This window comes from Ceratosolen solmsi, unplaced genomic scaffold, assembly GCF_000503995.2.
Source record: "Ceratosolen solmsi marchali unplaced genomic scaffold, CerSol_1.0 scaffold10, whole genome shotgun sequence".
In the NCBI taxonomy this organism is placed as follows: Eukaryota; Metazoa; Arthropoda; class Insecta; order Hymenoptera; family Agaonidae; genus Ceratosolen; species Ceratosolen solmsi.
The window spans coordinates 17,517,320-17,541,252 of NW_011948412.1; the positions used below are offsets into that span (position 1 = coordinate 17,517,320).

At 24.7% G+C, this 23,933-nt stretch overlaps 3 protein-coding genes across 3 annotated transcripts; 2 read left to right on the forward strand and 1 right to left on the reverse strand.

Moving 5' to 3' along the window:
• The first annotated feature begins 257 nt into the window (after positions 1–257).
• Positions 258–3,069, forward strand: Vha14-1 (V-type proton ATPase subunit Vha14-1). The gene is made up of 6 exons (XM_011503741.1): positions 258–263; positions 1,802–1,831; positions 1,955–2,036; positions 2,117–2,199; positions 2,439–2,561; positions 2,850–3,069. Exons 1-6 carry the CDS (start codon positions 258–260, stop codon positions 2,877–2,879), a joined length of 354 nt encoding a protein of 117 aa, XP_011502043.1. The 3' UTR covers positions 2,880–3,069.
• A 3,098-nt stretch (positions 3,070–6,167) lies between these two features.
• gb (solute carrier family 7 member genderblind) lies at positions 6,168–9,606 on the reverse strand. The gene is made up of 11 exons (XM_011498353.1): positions 9,512–9,606; positions 8,621–8,756; positions 8,266–8,488; positions 8,068–8,183; positions 7,860–7,985; positions 7,590–7,734; positions 7,392–7,515; positions 7,125–7,325; positions 6,870–7,019; positions 6,596–6,773; positions 6,168–6,377 (listed from the first exon to the last, which is right to left on the reverse strand). Exons 2-11 carry the CDS (start codon positions 8,736–8,738, stop codon positions 6,313–6,315), a joined length of 1,446 nt encoding a protein of 481 aa, XP_011496655.1. The 5' UTR covers positions 8,739–8,756; positions 9,512–9,606; the 3' UTR covers positions 6,168–6,312.
• Positions 9,607–12,966: 3,360 nt separating this feature from the next.
• Positions 12,967–14,713, forward strand: Roc1a (Regulator of cullins 1a). Its single transcript, XM_011498364.1, has 5 exons — positions 12,967–13,380; positions 13,526–13,553; positions 13,633–13,754; positions 14,371–14,456; positions 14,550–14,713. The coding sequence occupies exons 1-5, from the start codon at positions 13,288–13,290 to the stop codon at positions 14,560–14,562; spliced, it is 342 nt and encodes a 113-aa protein (XP_011496666.1). The 5' UTR covers positions 12,967–13,287; the 3' UTR covers positions 14,563–14,713.
• Positions 14,714–23,933: the final 9,220 nt, after the last annotated feature.

The following is a 23,933-nucleotide window of genomic DNA, read 5'->3' on the forward strand; positions in this document are numbered from 1 at the left end:
CTTTTAAACGACAATTATTGAAGATTTATAATGGGGTGGAATACCATAAAGAAACACGTGACTAGAAATTTATTATGCATATATAAACATAATTTATATATGGGTTGGCATGCGTATGTATGAATAAGTTCACATTAATAAAAGAAAGATTAATTAACTTGTATATTGCATATTTTAATTATTACAATATTTTCTTGTAGTTTATCAATTTTTATAAACAAAGTTATATTTTAAGCGGGGTGAACAAGGAAAAAGTCATGAAGGTATCATCTTGTTTTCCTTACTTTCTCATTTCTTTTCAATTATTTATTAAGTTCATTATATAAATTTTCATGAAACGAATTTCAATTGTTTTCTACACATCAAATAAATGTTACCATGAATATTTACTTCTTAATCGGATAATTTATTATTATGATTATTATTCTTTTATTATCTTTAAATATTGAGTATTGATAAAATGTTTACAATTCTATTTCATACACTGGCACCTTTAAAAATAGATTAAGTAAATGCGATAATAATTAATTGCAAGCGTGATATCTTGCTAGAAGCATTTTGTTTGGCTTAATTTAAGATTGTCGATGTAGATAAGAGATTGTTAAATTAATTTTATTGAAAGAAGAATAATTAATTATATGCATTATTAAAAATAAATGATAATGATAATTTCAATAAATAAAAGATTGTGTCGATTATATTACCATTAGCAACGAATTACCTATATATTAATATTATAAATTGAATTATTCGATTGGATATTTGAATTTTTTCTAAAAATATGAATATATTTTTCGATTTTATAATTAAATTTTATGAGAAAAAGAAATGCAGAACAATCGCCTTTATCGAGTAGTGATGCGTAAATAAATTTAAATTGAAAATCATTGTAAGTTTTTCACGATATCGGAATAATACATAAAATGCACTGCAAATTTATTATAAAGACAATACACGATAATATAAATAATAAAACACTTTCGACGTATAATTCAATTAATCATTTGTACATAATTCGTAAAAATAAACCAGACTCAACTATTAATACAATATTGGATAATTAGTTATCGATAAATAATAGTTATGAAATTAGATGAAAGAGCTTAAAGTGACTTTTTATAAATTGATTTATAAAGTATAAATTGATATTATGAGAATATAATTATAATATAATATAAATATAATATAATAAAACAAGTATCATGGAGATTATATTATTATATTTGAATGATATATTATTATTTATTTTTAATTGTTTAAATTTATAAATGCTGTGGTTGATTTGATGGAAATATTTGTCTCAGTGTTATCTCTTTCAGTCTTTTCAGTGTTCAAACTCTTAGATTTTTAAATTCAATATATATCACAACAGTTTATATTGTAAAATATTTATTATAATATATACATTTTAAATACAAATTAATGTTGTTCTACTATTACTACTACTTTAACAAATAATGTATTCTATTTTTGCCAGTTTAAAATGAGAATTAATCAGTAATATGGAATTATATCTAAAATCATTATTTCAAAATTGCTTATAAAAATATAATTAAAAGTAGAAGCCTCTTTAACTTTATGTTTAATGTCAGCTTCATGATTTACTTAAACTTAACCTACATTTTCTATTAAAAACTTACCTTTATGTTAGACATATAGAAAATAAGCCTTTAGATTAGGCGTGACGAACGAGTCAGCTGATCTACATTAAAAGAATCACAAGATCTGTTAGGAAGTGGATACGTTTATTAAATAAAAATCAATTTTGGGGCGTCAACACAATTGCTAATAACAAACCAAGGGAAAACTTTTAGCTGTAATTGGCGATGAGGTGAGAAGGAATAAACAATCTTTATTTGTATGTCATTAAAATTATTTTTTGCCATGTACCTCGATCTATATTTCTTATTTTTTCATAAATTTTAAGTTAAATAGAATTAATTTTAACTTGCAGGATACTTGTGTTGGATTTCTTTTAGGAGGTGTTGGAGAAATAAATAAACATCGTCATGCAAATTTTATGGTTGTTGACAAAAGTTAGTTTATATAAAAAAAGTTAATGCAAATACCGTAGTTTTTACATTAGTCGTTATATCTTAATAATATTTTATTTTAGACACGGCAGTTGGTGATATAGAAGAAACTTTTAAAAGATTTATTAAACGTGATGACATTGATATTATCCTTATAAATCAAAATGTAAGCTTTAAATTCTATTAAGTAAAATATGTTTATGATATCTTTTTAAGTTTCTGTTTAATTAAAATTATCTATTTTATTCTTATTTTTTTGCAATATTCTAAATTCTATATAACAATAGCATAAAGCCTGTAATGCATTATATTAGAAAATTTAACATGACATGTAACATATATATATATATATATATATATATGTAGATAGATGTTTTTAATTATATATTATTTTGTCTGGTTTAGATTGCAGAAATGATTCGGCATGTGATAGATAGTCATACCCAACCTATTCCATCAGTATTAGAAATTCCAAGTAAAGATCATCCATATGATGCAAGTAAAGATTCTATTTTAAGACGTGCAAAGGTAATTTATATTCCATATTTTCAACTTAATTACATATCATAAAAATAAATATTTTATAATGTGTTTTATGAAATAGAATGGAACTAATAAGATTAATATAGTATAGTTTTTAATTTTGCATTGAAATATCAAATATTATATTCAAATCATAATTAAGCGATGATGCTCATTGTGAAATTATATCCAAAATAAATATTTTGAAATAGTTAAAAAATAATTTTCTTATATATATATTTTTTAATGATATCGATTAAAAATGTTATTATATTTATATTTATAAATTTTTAGGGAATGTTCAATCCTGAAGATATTCACTAATTACTATTTCCTACAAATAATTGTAAAATCGTACCAACTCTTGTAAATTAGAAGAAAATTCAAACGAAATATTTATTGGTATAATTATTGTTTTTAATTAGTGTACAGTATTACATGTACTATATGTATACCACATTCCACCAAAAATTTTATGCATTCGAATGATAAAATTTTGAAAAAGGTGTTGAAAAGAACGAGCTAGATTAAAAAAAATTATGTTATTATATTCTTATATTTGTGTTGCAAATTGAATTATAAATAAATTATTCCAATAAAAACAAAATATTAAAATTTGAAATTTATATGACACTTTTTCACAATATAAAATGTTATTAAATTGATATTACTTTAATCAAGAAAATTATGTGAAGTTTTACATACATGGAGAGTAAAAATATTTTTTAAATTATTATGAATGTATTTTTTTTACGTTCTTAGATCTTCCTTATATTTACTTGTGACTAAATATGCTTATTAATGAACTGTGTACAAATAATAATATAAATAAAATATAAATTATAAATGAATATACTTTTAACTTATTCAGCTTTTATTTGTAATCTTTTAAGTTTTACTATATTATGTTGTTGTTTATTAATCATAGTTTTAACTCTATAATTGGTATATTTGATTTCTGATAACATTTCTTAAGAGAAAAAACAAATTATATTAAAATCATCTATAATTTAATTTAAACGTATGTACATTAAATTGTATTACAATAAACGAATTATAATTTATCAAGATTTTTATTGTCTAGAGTTCAAATAATAAAAATTAATATAACTGTTTATATCTAATGATTTTTAAGACTTTTACAATTTGTAATACAAATGTACCATTAAAAAGTCATTTATGTAATAAAAGATTTATTATATTCAGTATGGAAATGAAGAAAAAAAAAAGAATAATTTACAATACTTTTATTTCAGTGTTTTTATTATCAAATTATTTACAAAAAGATTGTATCACATAATTAATTAATTAACTAATTATAAATGATAATTTGTAAATGAAATAAATTATAGGGGCAGTTTTAAAATTTATTTGAAAATTTTTTATTTATATTTCTTAACATTTTTGTATATTTTTAATTTTTAAGATATGAATTTATGTTTTAATTCATTTATGATATTATTTCATCTATTATGTATAGCAGTATGTTTATACTTATATTTTTAATATAATTATTTCGAAAATATTTTTTATTACAAAATTCCATAAATTCATTTCCAAAAAATACATTCAATACTTTTTAAATATTCTGAAATTATTTTATAGAAGATAATAGTATAAAATAAGCACTTGGCTTCTTTTTTAACTCATTGTTCTAGTTAGGAAATTCACTGGATTTGAAATGCTTGAAATGTATGAAAAGTAATTGAATTGTATATTTATTTAAATTAAAAATTGAATCATGTGAATATTTTACATTTAATTTATTACTTAGAAAAAAATTACATTAAATGTGATTTATTATATTCAAGGGAAAGAAAATATTATTAAGTTTTTATTGAATAATTTAAATTAAATAAATAGTATAATAAATAGTACAAAATGCTTAACACAAAAGTTTATTATAAAATATAATTTTCCGTTACTATAAATTTTATAATACAAATGCAAAAATATATTTCTTAAAATTAGAAAGTGTTGTGTTATGAGTTCAATTTCAAAAATATAAAAATGACATGAAATATTAATGTATATTAATTAATATATTTGTATTGAAATGACTATAACGTTTTATTGTACAATATGAAAATGTTTAAATATCGTTGTATTACAAATTTTTAAGAATTTAAAATTATTTTAAATTTTAAAACGTAAAAAATATTTTTTAGAATATTTCAAAGTTTTTGAGACAAGTCTTAATAGATATGTTGATTATATCACTATTATATTATCATTAATCAAAAGGTTAACTGTCAAATTTTTAAACTAATATAAAGAATTAGACGTGCTCTATTTAATATGTATTATGATATATCCATTGAATTTATAAAAAAAATAGCTACATGAGTAACGTATTAGTTTTTTAATCAATTTATTGTTGAAAAAATTTGAAATGCATAAAATATAATTAAGTTGTCTACAATAAACAATAAATAATTTAACATTTGTTTATGAGTTATTACATTAAATTATTGAGATATAAAAAATTACAATAATTGATATGTAATATATAATTATTGGCTTATACTGTAAATAAAAAAGTATAAAAAATTGAAAAAAGTATAATAATCCAAAATGATAATTTTAATGTACAAAACTGAATAAATGGAGCTAATATTAAGTAATATCAGTACTTTTAAATCTCAATAAGGAAGTGTAAAAAAATTTATAAATTTATGTGAGTTTAAATAAACAAATCTAAATTCTGAGTACTTGCAAGATTTACATTTTATCAGATATATTTATCAAATTGTATTGTACACGAACTATTTATATCACTTATATTTATACTTTGAATAGAAATGGTATAAAAATTGTTTACTATTACTGTTCGTACACTTACAATAATTTTGAATTCCCTAATCTAATATTTAATGTATAATTTTTTTTTATACATTATTCATTTTGTTAATTTTTTGTTAACATAACAAATCAATTTAACTATTACAAATTATATTTATACATAAATTAATATTACATTTACAAAATAATTTCAGTATACAAACGAACCTTTATATAATAATTATTTAAGTACATCTTTGTTTAAGTATCTTTATAATTCGAAAAATTATTTATATAAATTAAATAAGTAAATTTTTTTAATTGTTTCTTTCGTTTTTTTAAATAAACATGTATCATAAATATAAATAATAATGTTATAATTAAAATGAAAAATAAGTTATTGACTAATACTCGGCACAACACGGTAACATTTAAATAAACACGCAATGATTTTTTTATTTGCTCGAGATACAAGAAATAGAATTAAGTTTTTTCCTATAAATTTTTAAATGCATTCATAAAAAATATGAAAGCCAAATTTGGATATATATTTTTGAAAACATAATTTTTTCGGTAAACAATAAAAAATTATTGAATTTTTGTATAAATCTCTAAAAAATTTCAATCATATTTTATTATGATGCTTAGTCATTTTAACTTACCAATAATCAGTTAATGTGCCCATTTTTTTATACAAATTTTTACAAACAAAATTTCAAAGCTTAAATCCTTCAACATGTAATATGAAAAATGTTATTAGCGAATAAACATAATTTCGACGTTAATAAGTGAAATTTGTACAAGTACAATTTCAAAGTTGTTTACATTGTATATTATAAAAATTATAATACTTCACCAGTTACATATCTTCATAAAACGTTTACTATTATGTCGTTTTGCCAATTAGATATAATTTTAATGTCTAATCAGTCTGTGAAAGTGCAATATTTTACCTAATATTGAAATTATACACCTTTTAAAAATCATCTCTTTCTTCTCGAGCTGACATAAATAACTTTTGAATAACATGCGTTATTTTAGCTACAAAAAATACAATGAGATTTAAAAATTGATATTAAATAATTGCATTGCAAAAAATAAATTTGTATAATAAATATATTGTATAAATTTTATATTATTCAAATATCACGTGAAAAGTGAAATTTACATTAAATATTAATGCACATTAATAGGTAAAAATAAAATTTACATATAATTATTTTATTTAAAAAAAAGAAAGACCAGTTATAAGTACTTACCATTTATATTTTGAAACCTCAGAGGCTTTTTCTTCCACGCTACCCCAACTAAATATGCAGGAACCCCAGATAAAGTAATAAGAACTCCCATACCCACTTCATAAGGCCTTTCATAGCATGGTACCAATACCAAGAAGGCGCATATCAATACAAAAGTAATAGGAATCCATAACGACACCTAAAATTAATATAATTAATTTTTAAATCGTAATATGAATTATATAGTGTTTGTAGTAATAGTTATGGTGGTTTTTATTCTCTTCTTTAAATTTACTTTGATAGGTCGTTCCATTGTTGGTTTTTTATATCTGAGCCACAAAATTCCAGCAACAGAAAACATAATAAATGTTGACTCTACGATACTGCAATATGTTATTAGTACAAAAATATCACTTGTGCATAACATAACGAGTGACAAAATACACTAAAAAAATTTAAATTCTGTTATTTTATTGCTGCTACATACTAGTTATTTATTAAAAATAAATTAGAAAAAAAATCAAAATTAAAAAATCAATGCTTTTATTACTAAAAATACTAAAGCTGGTGTTGGAGTATATCTTTCAATATTTATATGACTGAGCATAGCAGGAAAGTGTCCATTTCTCGCACCAACAAAACACATTCGCGACGATGTCATTATATGAACACTCAGTCCTCCAAAGGCAGATATTGCAACCATTAATGGAATTATCCACGACATATAACTAAGAAGTTTATCGCCAAAAGTCTATTAAGAGAAACAATCCAATTACATTATGTTAATTAATTTATGGTACATGATTTGTGTACTCACAACTGCAATTGCTTCCGAAGCTATCATTGCTTCTGGCGTTAAAACTGCTAAATAGGCAACATTGGCCAAAACATAAATCAATGTTACCAATGGCAGTGAAATATAAATAGCACGTGGTAAATTTCTAAAAAAATATATGAAAATAGGAAATGTTCATTCCGAATTAAAATTTTTTTTAAGAAAGTAAAGTTCCATTACACATATGGATTTTTTAGCTCTTCAGTCATGAAATTCAAGTAATTCCAACCAGAGTAAGAAAATATACCAGAATAAAATGCGACAGCAATTTTTCCCGGATCTGTATTCGTATCCTCGAATGCGTTTTCAAAATTTTCAGTGTGTCCTACAAGTGTTTTAAAATTGAAACAATTTAAATAAATTTCAATTGTATCATCTAATTTATTTGTAGCCAATCTTAAATAAGATGTTTTTAAATTAAAAATTTCTTTTACAAATAATATTACATACCCATAAACAACCACGTTAATCCAGCCAAAATAATAATTACTAAAGCAGCTATTTTTGCAAACATAAAGATATTTTGCATTCTAGTTGTTTCCTTCACATCATAACAGTTAACAAATGTTAAGAAACCTAGAAAACAAAATTACAAATACAGTTGCAATTTAATTCATTAAAAGGCTGCTTTTTTAATGCCGTCAAAATTATTTCTTACATATTGTTGCTGCTGCTAATAATCTAACTCCACCATCAGGAATGACACAATTAGGAAAAAAGGGCTGAAGTACATATTGCGAGAAAGTTAAGGCCATAATTGCATTAGTCGTAGGTCTAAAAGACAAATTAGATTTTTAAAGTTTCTATTTCTTTGTTATATTAGAAATTTTTATTAAATAAATACTTTTACACTTACACAAAAATTAAATTTGCTGCCCAAAGATATAAGAAAGCTGCTAAATTACCAAACGATTCATGAATGTAGGCATAATCGCCGCCGCTACGAGGTATACTGGTACCAAGTTCGGCATAACATAAGGCACCAACCATTGACAATAAACCACATAGTACCCAAATAATCAACGACAAACCAACGCTTTTAACTTCTTGTATTACTCCTTTTGGAGAAATGAAGATTCCTAAAACAAAGGTCTTTCAATTTATACAAACTGTTCAAACATAAATTTAATAATATCAAAATTATTAATTATGTTTTATCGAGTTACGATCCATTCTTATAATTATAGACTATAAATTGTTTTAAACTATACCTGAACCAAAAATGATTCCCAAAATAATAGCAACGCCTTCTAATAAGCCAAGCTGCTTTTTCATTTGTACCTTGTCCTCTCTAGTTTTGACATTTTCCATTATCGTTCTTTTTGCCATCTTAATTATATATTATTACTGAAAATTGTAATGTAAAAATAATTGTAAACAATAGATATACAAGAATATTATTTTAAATTGTATAGAGATTTTATGCAATGATGGGAAATATTGAAATAAGAGCTATGTATAAAAATTATATTATTAAACAAGTTTAACACTCTATATCGAGCAAATTAGAATAAACATTGTTGTGAAATGTGACCTTTTATATATTATAATATACACAACAATAGCTTAGCACAGTAGCGCTTCAATGAAATAACAATTAAAAAGCTTTCATGAATCGATAACATTTCTATAAGCTAATTCAATCGCAATGAAGAAATATGTTATGTACTTTGAATCCTATGCAACATTATCGAATTTGTCAAATAAAATCAACTATAATATAACCACCATGTAAATTGCCATTATTTTCTAAAATCTATCACAAAAATGTTCTTTAACTGTATACATAAATTTAAATAATCAAAATATACAGTCTATAACATTATAGAATTTCTATTTGATTAAGCATTGACATTACTAAGTCCGTGTAATCCGCAATCGCACCAAACGCTTAAAGCTCTCAAATGAAACCAAGTTTCCCGTAATCAAACTTTAATTGTATAAGTTCATCGGAACATTTAAGTGTGAAAAACAATCGCATTCGGCGAATACATGGAATACAACACAACATTGAAAGATCGAGAAAATCAAATAGAGATTGGAATGGGGCAAAGTTGCTCGAATATCAGGAGTAATGAAATAATGAAAAAGCAATAAATTACCATAAACACGTGCGTTCTGGAAAAACCGTTAAATTTCGAGCTGGCCATGTGTGGACTATAAGCAACAAACCAGACGAAACCTAAACTTATATATCAGTCACACAAATGATTGTCAATGCAATTAAGCGCCATCTGACTGTCGGCAAAAAAATTCTTTATAGCAATATTTAGAAATGAATTTCTTTTCGGTAGAGCATTGTCAATAAGATTCACGAAATAAGAGGATAATATTTGTATGAAGGAATTACGAGTTATGTTGATTATCAAATTATTTGAGTATGCGTCTCAGATGATAATTACATTCAAATTTCAATTAAGGGTTAAGTAATGCCCTTTTCCAACCAATCAAACAATCCTATAAATACATTTTCACGTTCGGCCCAAATATGCTTTACGCTGATTGGCAAATTTTTTTAAATCGGTAAAACCCCTGACTGTGCGTGGAACTTTCATCTCATATTTGATCAGCATTAGAATTTCACCATTGATACGCACTTGTATTGTCCCTTCAAGTAATAATTATAATCGATATATATAAAAAAATTGTTTAACATAATCGAGCTTAAAATATAATTGACATACTTTAATACATAATATGCAGAATGATTGATTTCGTTAAAAATTAGCTACATTATTGTTACAATTGTGTAATATGTAATTGTAGTTCATTTACAACAAAGATGAGATACTATTTTTATAATAATATTATCAAATATTATACAAAATAGTATTGGAATTTTATGTATCAGAGGTATTAAACGAAAATGGATAATTTAAGTTTCCGTTCTATTTATCTTTATTGATAGGTAATCAAATATTTTGAAAATATTTCGAAGAAAAGATCGAAGAAACAGACTTCTACATATTTTGAAGCTAGATGTGTCAAATAATGTTTAAAGAGACTTTTATGTAAAAACATTTTTTGTTGGTAAAATAAGCATCGTTTTAATGTAAATTAAAAAAAATATTTAATTTGCATTTATTTTAATGTGAGTATATACAAAAATCAATGAACGTAAAAATTTTCAACACTCGTATGAAGCATTTCATGCTTTAACCAACACTTAGTTTAGTTCATTTGAGTTTTTCCTATAAATAATATGATTATATTGTACTTATATTCATATAATTTAACTTATAATAAAATTCGTTCAAATTCATATGGTGAGTACGACATTCATTGGTGGAAAAGTAATTGATTGCATTATTTTCGTAAGAATAATTTCATTTAATGTTGTCTTGTTGAAATTCTGCTCCATTACCTGTATGATAACTTATGTTAGATTTATTGGAAATCGAAGTGCCGTAAACAGTTTTCCTCGTAAAACATTTCTACGAAATAACGAATTATTCTAGTAAATTTTATTATAATTGGGCTATTAATTCAATGTATTTAACACTTATATTTGCGTTACAGTGTATAAAGTCGCGTAAAGTTATTTAACAAATGTTTTTATCGCCTATGGTTTACAAATAACAATAAATATTACGTTACATCTCGATTTGCGGACTGTAGTAAAATTGCAAAAACAATATGAAAAATAAATTTAATAACAATTAATCGGCTTTAAAATGACTTTCAAAGAATACTTATATTTCTTGCATTTAGAGATAAATTGCCGGCACATTGCTCCAAATACTTTTAACTACTAATCAAAATTTTTTTTTTAAAGTTTTTAAATAAATACTTAATATGAGATACTAATATAATATAATATCGTCTCTTATATTATAGCATGCGAATATAAAGTAATTTTTTTAAATTCAATAATTCTATGATTGTTTACCTTTTTTTAACATTTACAATATGCATGTCTTTAATATAAATATACAAAAAATAAAATTTATATTTAAAAGTCTAACAAACGCTATGAAACATTTAGATTTAACGAAAAGTCAAACATGCCAATATATTCAATCAGGAGTGAGTCCTCGTATTAGTAAGCATAACAACAATCTTAAACTCTAATGAATTTCTCATAATATTATATTAGTTAAATTATGACGTAATATAAAATATAGGCTGTCAAACACGTTGGTGAAAATTATTCCAAGTATTATGAATTTGATTAAATATGTAAGGTACAGTTATATATTATATGTACAATTATAATGCTTAATGCTAATGATAAAAAATAGTTTTAAATTGGAAAATGTAATCAATACGATGTAACAATGTGTTTATTTAGACTTTTAATAAGTACATTTTTTTTATTCGCATCTTATATGATCACAAAATTTTGGGGTCGTTAAGAAACATCTTTTTCCAACAATATAATTCGATATACGTTATGTGTTGTGTGAACAGCCATGTCGAGCATTTAAAAATGTTTTTTTCTTTTATCAATATCTTTTATGAATAAATTTATCAATCAAAATAATGGTTCTATATCTTATTAAAATATTATTTCATAAAATTAAAAAATGCTATTAACACATTGTCAAATTGGATAACACCTTATTATATATATTATGTAAAATTAATAAATAGCTTCAATAATGTTTATATTATATATATTAATTATTTTTTATTTTTAAAAGTGATTGAGAATTCTTGATTTGTTCATTGTCCGCTTTCCGTTATTTAATTACAAAATATTTTATAATCTACACGCATTCCCAGGCGCTTATATAATTTAATTATTTAAACAAAACCGTATGCTTTTAACGACATAAAAAAAAACATAGAGAATTGCCTGAGGCCTAGTGCATCGGTGTGATCCGGGATAAGACTAAATAATCCTTCCTAGTAGAGAGGTAGTACAATTTCAATCCTTAATACTTTTATCGTTAATAAAAGGAGTAGGGTTTTATTTAACATTGTAATAATAATGATCCCTATCAGAACAATGACACTGGTGCCTACCTACTAAGATCGGAGAACCTACTGGACCTAACAACATTCTTCTTTTCGTGCGCGTTGTTTCCTATTTATCCGCAATGATGCGATATTTCTTATTATTTCCGATTGTTTATCTGAATGCAAGTTAAAATGAATAAAAATCCGTTATTAAGATTCTGGAGTAAAATATATCATTAAACGAATCTATAAAGAAATTTTATTATTACATTTATGTATTCAATCGCATGAATTAGGAAATCAAGATAGAGTTAAGAACTCATGGTTGTACATAATTTACTGTAGGTGCGGTAAATGTCAAAGATTGTTACTACACTACAAGGGTTCCTACATTTATTTAAAACTCATTTATATTTATGTATACGTACATGAGTCTTGAATAAAGCAATATAATGAATTATTTACTCGAGTCATAATAAGACAAAAATACTGTGATGTGTGAGAGTATGAAAAAAAAAATTGGGATCGAATTATAAAGATCTAGTTGAGTTAAGCTTTCAAGGTCCAAGGGACCTTTTCATAAAAATATGTATGTGTGGCAAAGTTGTTACAGCCTAGAAACATTTCCCGCTTATGCGAGAACGGCCTCCATACTATATCCGGGCATTTCAGATTCGACCGTCGACGGGGACAGATATTGTTTCGATAAAGTTTGTCTTCATTTTTCTTCATGTTAATTTTGATTATTATCATTTGAATCGATGCTGCTTAAAATTACAATAAATTCTTTTGTAATAATTGGCAATTTCGATTCCAATTACGTGGAAACGGGTAAATTACAACCGAACATAGGAAGCTTACTTCAAACGATGTCTGCTTCTTAACTTTTGCAAGTCAGTATGCGACCATTGTAGAAAAAGAAGGTTGTGTGAATTGTTCTCGGCATTTTTGGTTTTAACAAAATTATAAGGCAAATATGGCATCCGCGATGGACGTCGAAGAAGAAGAAATTGATTTACCAACATCTAGCAGTGGAAAAGGGGAGAAAAAACGTTTCGAAGTGAAAAAGGTAAGTGATATACAGTAAAGTGTAATAAAATTCTAAAATCTATACATCACAGTGTACCTAACCTTCATTATTTTGTTATGTCTATAATATTTTTAAATGCCATTTTAATTATCAAATTTATTAATTATAGATTTTTTTATTTTAGTGGAATGCTGTTGCACTGTGGGCTTGGGGTAAAAATACTTAATTAATTATAATATTCTTGTAGAAGGAAACATTTTAACCTTATTTGCTATCATACATTGGTTTCAGATATTGTCGTTGATAATTGTGCTATTTGTCGTAACCATATTATGGACCTTTGCATTGAATGTCAAGCAAATCAAGCATCCGCTACAAGTGAAGAATGCACAGTTGCATGGGGAGTTTGTAATGTAAGAATAGTTTTTACTCAACAATGAAAGTCAATTCTTATATTTATATATCTTTACCAAATTTATATGTATATATATATACACATGCGATATTATTTATGTGATAAAAGCAATGAGTTAAAAATTTAGATTAACCTAAGATTAATATTAATTTCATTGCGATCGATACGTCTCTTCTGGATTAATTTTTAGTGAGAGATTATAAAGAAAATTATCGAAAGACATAAATAAATAAGATAGCATCGATAAGTTTCGCACGTAATTATAAATAATATCATTAGACAGTAAATTATAATTTGGAATATTTCTAATAAGTAAATACAACTTTTGACAAAATAATAAATAAATGAATAATTATTGTTTTTATAAATGATATTCAAATAAATTTACGTCTACTAAAATTAATTTAAAACAACAAATTTATTAAAATTGTAAATCAATATTATACAAATATTATTAAATTGAAATTAATAATATTCTATTACTTTTTATATTTGAATTTTTATACTACAACCGAATAATTTATGATTTTTACAAATATACATTAGAGTTTTATGTATTATTTTACTTATTAATATTCATACGCAACTAAATGTCGGTAAAATATTTTTTATAGCATGCTTTCCACTTCCACTGTATTTCTCGATGGCTAAAAACAAGACAAGTTTGTCCACTCGATAATCGTGAGTGGGAATTTCAAAAGTAAGTCCATTCGATTAAATTAATTCTAATTTATTTACCATCACAGTTTATGATTGATCGTATACTTAAACATTTACATTTACCATTTTCCAGGTATGGTCATTAGATATATTTTCTCTTCTCAGATGGAACCTTATGTTAATAAATATTAATGAAGAACTAACACAAATTATGGAAGCAAGCTGAGCAATAAAAACGTTTTATTTTCAACAGTGTGTTTATGGAGAATCTATTAAAAATTCAACAACTTATTTTTACCTATATTCATTAAAAATGTGTAAAATGCACATATAATGTATTTATATTCATAAATAAGACTTAAATAAAATTTTTATTGTAAATATATTAAAATTATATATTGTTTTAATATATAAGAAACTTAAGTAGAATTTACTGTTTTATCTATATCATTAGTATATATCGATGAAACTTGTATACTAACGTAATCTTTAATATATCCAATTATAAAAAACTGAAATTCTTTTCCATTTTTCCTATGATTATGTACATTTTACAAATTATTTTCTTAAAATTTTATTTCCACTTTTCAACTTATCTGTTGCTTACATAATCTTTTTGAAATAATTAATCTAACTGATTTTCTTGAATAATCAAGTCTATGACTTACTTAATGTATCTTTTTTAAAATTTTTAAAATTTTAAAAATCTGTTATACTTTAAATCAACCATTTTAAATATTTGACCAAAATATCTGGGATCAGACATAAAAAACCTCCCAATGATGTTAGGTGGGGGTGATTGCTGGTAAGGGGTGATGGCAGACGCAATTATTCAATTCAACACATAGTTTATCTTGGTTTTCTTTTTATTTTGAATACAATGATATGATTATAAATAATGTTTATAGATCTATATGAATGGTGATTATAAATGATTATAAATCTCTGAAGTTTCTTCAGTAATTTTACATGGTGATGAAATTTATTAATCGCAGCAGCATGAGGTGTGAATCTCTACGTCTTTAAGAAGTGTCACGTTTAAATGACGTTCTAACAATTTCTTGTTGAATAAGAGATGAATATTATCATCTGTGGCTATCGTGAACCCTTGCGAACAGTTATATATTTTTTGTTTTGATGTACGTAAGCCGTCGCTGATTTTAGTTGAACGTAAAGCCGTCGTCTTTGTAAGCCGTAGCTGATTTAAATGGACGAAAGGCCGTCGCTGATTTTAGATGGACGAAAAGCCGTCACTAAAATTTAAGATTATTAAGATACGTAAATGAATGTTGGTGTTATACTTTAGTTAATTTGACTCTTAAATTACACTTAGCACTTGTGCTCCTTGAATATAATACTTAAAGGATTATAATTTTTTGTGGCGTCACTATTGGTTTATTATATTATTAAATTATAGTCGGCACGTTATGCGTGTATATTATAATTGATATCAGGTATGTGGCTGTGTAAATAACTAATAACTGATTGACTGAGTATTACTAATGAGAGAAAGATTGTTAAAATTATACTGAGCAGTAACTGATGATTGATTAAGTGGCCAAGGTACATTTGAAACCATTTTAAACATTTTATTGTTATTTATTTCTATTAAAAAGTATTAATAAAAGTAAAAGTAGCAGTTTAGTTTAGTAAAAGTAGCTCGTAGTACTTATTGTTGATGTTGAAGCATAATATTTTAAAAAATTCTATAGTTTCAATGTACAATTTTTTAATCAATGAAACATTTAATGTATCCTCATGACTTACTTTTGTCATTAAAAAATTGATTAAATGAATATCAAAACCTGTTCCCAGTAGTTGTTTGCTATATTGTCTGAGTTTTTTAAAACATACAGGCTGTCCATTGCATATATTGTGTAATTTTATTTTCTATATTTAGAATCTTTAATACAATTATCGAATTATTAAGTAAAATTAAAAATTAAGATATTACTAGTACTGTCGCTAATTTTTTTAATACAAATTTTCTTAAAACTATTTCATAAGAGATGTCCAGATCAAAGTTATTAATTACAAATTCTCTCACTCACTTAAAAATATTTATATTTTATTTTTAATTATAGTAATTTCCTAAAATGTAAACAATATATAAAATTTATTGTATATTGTATAATTTTAATTACCACACTACGTGGCAGTATAATATTGTTCAGTATAGTATTGACTCTCATTTAATATTAATGGTAAATAAATGCGATAATTATAGTTAAAGTAATTTACAATCGATGCTTAATAGCAAAGCTGCAAATTTTATTTTGTTACAAAATTTAATTTACTCGTTTTTTATTGATATTGTTGTAAGAGTAGTATTATTACTTATATGATTTCATAAATCTTTATTGATATTACGATTTTTATAACCACGTGAGTATATGTATTGACATTAATAAAGCTGCATGTAATATTTCTCCTTAAACTATATCACTTCGTAAATTATTTTGACAATGCAAAGTCTCGGAAATTCAAATATAATCTGCTACGGCGTCGACACAACTACACACTACATACTAGATTATATACTACAAGTAACAATAATTTTATTAGTTTTTTTAAACGCTTATATATTTATAATCTTTATTAATAATTTATATCATTTGAGGTATATAACAAATCTCAGCTTCTTTTCTACCCACAGCCAATCAAGTAATGCATGAAACTTGTGTTAATATTATTCTGGAAGCATTTATTCAGTGAAATTGTAAGCATCTTTTCCCAAGAAAAAATTTGCAATTCGAAGGAAGCTAGTAAATCGAGTACATTATATCATTTTTAATTAATAATTTCTCCCCTTCGTAACGAGTGAATTTTGTTTCAATGTGGAACGTGATTAACCTTTCGGCGATATATTACGTTAATATCCGCTCCGTGATTTATAAAATTACGTATCAGATTAAATTGTTTGATTTGATCGCCGAATAGAAATGTAAAACAATTCCACTTATTTTTACATATTTTTAATTATTTTTACTATAAGTGAGTAAGTAATAAGTACTGTAAGCTCTATAAAATCTCATTGCCTTAATTTACAAAGTCTGACGTATTCAATAATTTGTCATTAAAATTAATATTATAACCTGCATGTAGTTTAATTTACACGAAAATAATAGATTCTCTTTTACATATTGAAATATTTTTACAAATCATTGAACGATCACATTCTTACATATATAGTTGACGACTATGATTATTAATATTGATATTTTCATTTCTTGATACCTAATTTTAAGATCTAATTTTTAACTAATAATAATAATATGACCATACCATAAGTTTATATCATGAATTTAAATTTCAAATTGCATTTTATTCATGTTTTGGCAATGATAATTCATAATGCATCAATTAATCGATAATGCACATAGAATACGAATATTATAAAATGGATTTTGAACTACTAATTTTTATTCTAATTTTTATTTTCAACATTGTTCCTATTTACAGTATAAAGTAATAGTTTACATGTATTTTTTACATTTACATTTTATAGAATAATACAGATCATAGAATATAAATTTGTATGACTCGGGCATACGAATTATTACTGACTAATAAACTACTAAATACAAATTAATACTGACATATGTAGAATTAAAAATGTCCATATTAATCTGCTAGTACTGAAATAATGCATTAATATGTCGATTTAATATTGTTTGAATTCTCCATCTATTATGTAAATATAATGTTTTTATTGTATTAAAAAATATCATGCATTTAATTTTCATAGAATAGCATCATTTTATAATAAGATTTAACAGGGAGAAAATTGCGTAGAATATTAGTAGAATATTATAATATTGCGCAGAATGATTTAAAAAATAATTCCATCATGTATTTTAACTTATTGCAACTATTCATCTTATTCACTTAATATTACAGCTTGCGAACGGGTAGTCTTGACTAAGGTCTGCGACAGTTTTTTAAATAAAATCAATAATATAAATCCAGTTTATGTCGTTTTAAGATAAAATGTTAATTAGCAGTCTAAAACTTTACGTTTTATACTTAATATTTCTGTTCTATTCTATATTAACGTTAAATCTTCTTTAGATCACGCGTACGTTCAACAGACTTTTAACCGACCCTTAGTAAGACAAATTATATGTAATTTAAATATACTTGTATGAAAACTGAGGGCAGTGAGACGCTTTTATTAATCGTTTGTATCTATAATATTTGGCAATTTAGCAACTATCGATTGGCATGGCTAGTTAATACATTTTTTGTGTTTGATCAAAGCGCTGATCATTGAGTTTCTTCAGATCTTAAAAACCTGTCAAAAAAAAAAAAAAAAAAGAAAAAAAGGCAGCTGTGATATTTCGGATTTTTAATGTTTGCTACACATTCGACTATGTATGAAGTATAATGATGTCATGAGAAAATCGTTAGTTCGTTTTTAGTGTTTTTTTCTTTAAACAGTTTTTCATATGGTACTTGTTAGTTCTTTTTTCCCTTTTTTTTAAGATGAAAATACGACAGTTCCAATAAAGTATTAAAAATATATGAGTTTAAAATTTGATGGGTTGTTATCAATCTCAAGTTACTCTATATATATATATATATATATATATATATATATTATAACTGAATGTAAATTGAGCGGGAAAATTATTACAATTAATTACTAATAAAGAATATATTATTTATTTCTCTTTTAAGTATGAGAATGTTAAACTATTTCATGTATTTCCGTATTTCCATAGTTTTTAAATATTGTTCGATAGTGAAGTATTGCTAATTCACAGTTGTTATGGTAAAATAATAGTTTTAATTTAATATTTATATTATAACATTAGGGTATATAATATTTTAATTCGAATTTTATCGAGATGGCGAAATTTTTGTATTATTTTGTTAACAAAACACTTCTAATTTGTGTTTGTTGTAAAAGTTATAAAAGTAATTAAAAACCAAATATAGTATAATTGGTACAAGGCATAACGACGAAAAGGAACATAATTTATTTATATCAAGTATTTATTTCATGAAAGTTTTTTTTACATTATGAAATTTGTTCAACATGTCTGATAATATTATGCGTCTTCGTTATTTTATACTGAAATATTAGTATTTTTTTTAATGCTTTCTATCAATGAAAACAAGCGTTAGCGCTTATTATATTTCTATCGCGAAAGAAATAACGTTTAATGTATGCATTTTTATTATGATTTTTCTTCATTATTCGAAAGAAAAATCCGAATAAACGAACCATACACCGAAGTAAATTTTTTTGTTTGTTTTCTAAAATAATTATGTGGACAGTGGAACATTATTGCACTCTACATATGCGTATGTTCACGCGATTGTATGCTTATGCCTACATATATGTACATACACATGCGCGCAAACGCGCGTAGCGCAGGCAATTTCTTCGATTTGTTTGACATTTTCTTTTCTTTTGAACAAACGATAATATCACATGCTTCTCTTGGTATAGATCTTTTGCCATTTTGATCCAACATTTAATATCGTTTATTCATTGTGTTATACGTTTAATTACTTAAATAAACGATGAAGTATACGCACAGTGAATGCTTGGCGGTTGTGTAGCGGGGGGATAATAAAGAGAAGGAAAGGTTACAATCACTTAAAAAATAAAAAACTAATGAAAACTAACCGGATTATCATTATATCTAATATGCAAGTTTAATTTCAATAATTATTGTAATATAGTAGATCTCGGTCGTTCTAATATAATAATAGCCTTCGAAAGAAAATTATACATAATTGTATAAAATACATAACGGTTAAAATCCAATTATTTACGATGTGTGTCGACTGTTATCTTTCAATATTTTTAAGAAAGAAGCAAGAAATTTATGAATCACACTTAATACGATCATTAATTGCTAATCACCAAACAATTGTTTTCGTTACGAAAAGCGTGGCATGATGTTGTAGATAAAGGATTATTGTCATTATTTTATATTGAGTATATAAATGCTATATATCACATTGTGTCACATCCTTTTAAATGCATTAACATAAAATTCAAAATTATTACTTACCTCTTAGTATGGTTAAAAAAAAATTATATACAAAATCAATTTATTTATCATTTATATATTTTAGGGTTGATATAAATATCGAATACACAGCCTATAAATAAATATTTATTAAAATCAAACAAAAGGTTTTAGTTTCCTTATTATTAAATCATGCATAATTCTCTTTTCGAGATTTTTTTCATCTTTTTGTTTTTCTTTTTATATATTTTTTGTTGTTATTTTGTACAATAATCATGAAAACAAAACAACGTATAAGGATAATATATATTTTTCACCCTGTTTTTGCGGCCAATATAATTCATAACTAAGAAAGCTAATTATTTTTCTTTGACTTTTATTTAATGTAAAACATGCACGCACTAGCGCGAGATGCCGCTTAACCATGTGTAATATCACTGTAATATTAATATTACTGATTAGAAAATTTAAGAAAATAATGACCTTTATATCCTTCTACTATAAGGTTTTATTATTTCAATTTATTTATTTTCCTTTATCACAAATACGTTTCAAATTCTAAACATTATTTTTTTTGTTTTTACAATTTAAACAATACAATATCGTAATAATAATAATAATAATAATAATAATAATAATAATAATAATAATTTTAAATGCAACTGAATTACTTAATTTGTATTAAAAAAATAGATCTTCATTTGATTCTCAAAGCAATTATATTCATTTTATACATACGTAAGAACCTTGAATTGCTAAGATATTGTAAAATGATTGATTTAAATAATAAACAAATGAATTATTTATTGAAATTTAATTTGGTCAGTACATTATAACTGCTACATAATCTTATAATATATGACAAAGTGTATCGTTTTAAATAAAATTTTCTAACCAGTATTCTATTTGCTGCGTATACACAGTGTTACAAAATATAACAAATACAAACAATGTCGTAGCGCAGCCTTGAATTACAATCGTCCCCTTTTGTAAAATATTTGCTATATTTACTTTTAGCTTTGTTTGTTTATACTTTCTAGGATAAAAACACAGATTATTATACACGTATACTTATATAGCCATACATTTTTTTACGAATATAACCGCTAAAAATATATATATATATATATATATATATATATATAATGACGGTTTCAAATTTGCGAGAATGTTTTCCTTATTTTGGTTAAACATATATGACGTAGGGGAGGTGAGAGATTTACTTGATTAATTACAATATCAAATTTGCATAATATCGAACAAGTATTTGGAAAATAAATTTTATTTACGACTGCGCGAATTTTCGTTTTACTGACCAATTTTCAAAACTTGTCGGTGATCACTTTAGAGATTAAAATAAGAACTATGCGACTGAGCAATTGCCAATATCGCAGTGCTACAAAGGACTTTATTTATAAGATATTCTTGATGTAACATACTCTGTTACTGAGCAACTTAAGTGAGATATCAGAAATGCTTAAATTTATAAATAAAATTATGTTATTTAAAAACTTCAATTTCTTTTAAATCAAAAAAACATAATTTTATTCAATTTTTATTTTAGTCATTGAAAATTTAGAAGAAATATAATTAGTCATAAAAAATTTAAGCTACGCATCTCAAGGCAATATAAGACTTTTACGCTTCTTACTTTTTTCCTTTTATTAATTATTTGCTTGTAGAAACATTGCATAATAATAAAAAAATCCAAAATAAATCATACAAACATAATCAAGTCTTGCAATTAAAAGCATATTCGTAATGAAAAAAAAAAGAAAAAAACAATCAAACGAAAAAAAATATTAGACAAGACAATACTCAATTTGGTCAGTAACAGTGAATTTTTACTTTGATTTAATTTAATTATATGGAGAATATCAATAAAGTTTTGGAATAACAGTATTCACAGTTATTATCATGCAAGATTCTGCTCTATTTATTGCGGTGCTTGATTACACTCGTTTCATTCATATTTCCATTTTTGCTGCTTCAATGTCTTCCTCTTATTTTTTGTTTTTGTTTTTGGGATTTTCCTTTTATTCCTTGAGTCATCATTCTTTCGCACTCATTCATTCACAATCTCTCTTTATAGTCTCTGAACTGTGTGATAAAAACAATAAAATCGCTTGACTAGTGAGCGCACGCCCCGAATAAGAAAAGAGAAGAAATGAATTTAATGGAAGAAGCCAATGGTTTCCCTTGCTTTTTTTTAAATCTTTTTTATGATATACACATTGGGTTAAACATTTACATTGAATTAGCTTTGAAGACTTTATTAATAACTTAATTTGAATAGTAAGTTTGATCCATTGTCCAATCAAAATCACAATATAACAATATAACGTTTAAACTTTACAGAATAAAAATAAAACGAAGCTATTTCAAATAAATGCCTAACTTATCTTAAAAACACAATATGATTAGCTGAGTATGAAATTCTAATTATATACGAAATAAAAAATTACATTTAACCGTAATTGACCAATATTGAAATTGCACATTAAAAGAGAAGCATAAATAACACGTAGCACAATTCTAAGGCGATTGATTATCAATCCACGTTTAGCTGCAATATCTTACGGAGCATAAGAATCTAGTAAAAATTGTCTGTGTTATTGCATCTGCATAATTGGTATATGTGCAAATGATACCTAATGAAAATTTCGTATATAGCCACACAAACGCGCATAGAATTGGGCACAAAATTTATATCCGTTTCTTATATGTTTGTCCAGCTGGCTAAAAGGAAAAGGAATTCGCTAAATAGTTAGTCCCGATTATCAATTTAGTATTAATAACTTAAGAGAAGGGCCGAATCTCAAAGTTCGCCGTACATATATGAATATTAACCATCGTTAATAATAATATTAATCATTATTATTATTATTAATCATTAATTATTAATTAACATTATATATTATTTTACACTTCCATACTACAGTGACGTGCGCCGAGATAAATTATAATTCTGACGCTCATTACGCGCGTCAAAATAATAAAACAAAAGAAACGCACCATTTCTTGAATCTTTGTAACGTAACAGTTATGTCCATTAGCGGATATCTAACTATTTCTCTTTCTCTCAATTTATATACACGTGTCTTATCTTAAGGAGAAAAATAAACAACGGCGATGTGAGCGCCCTCTAGTGAAGTCGCTTCAGGTGGTTTAGCTGGTCCAGGCTCAAAATCAAGCAGCATCAGCTCAAATTTATACATCAACGATATATCTTCTTCTTTATCCACTTCCTTATTCTTTCTCTCAACCCTCTTATTTGCATAATCTTCCTTTGATCATCGAGACCACAAAATTTTCACATTTAACTTATGACAGGAGGTCTGTAATGAATAAAATATTTTAATGTAATACTTAATTATTAGCCAAGCAATTTTGAATATTTTCATAATTAATAATCATACATAGCAACTTTAAATTGTATAAAATATGAAATTCTCCGCATACAATAAGGTAAAAGTATAATAATTACTCCTGGGGTATAAATAAATATCTTTGTCTGTATTTTAAACGAT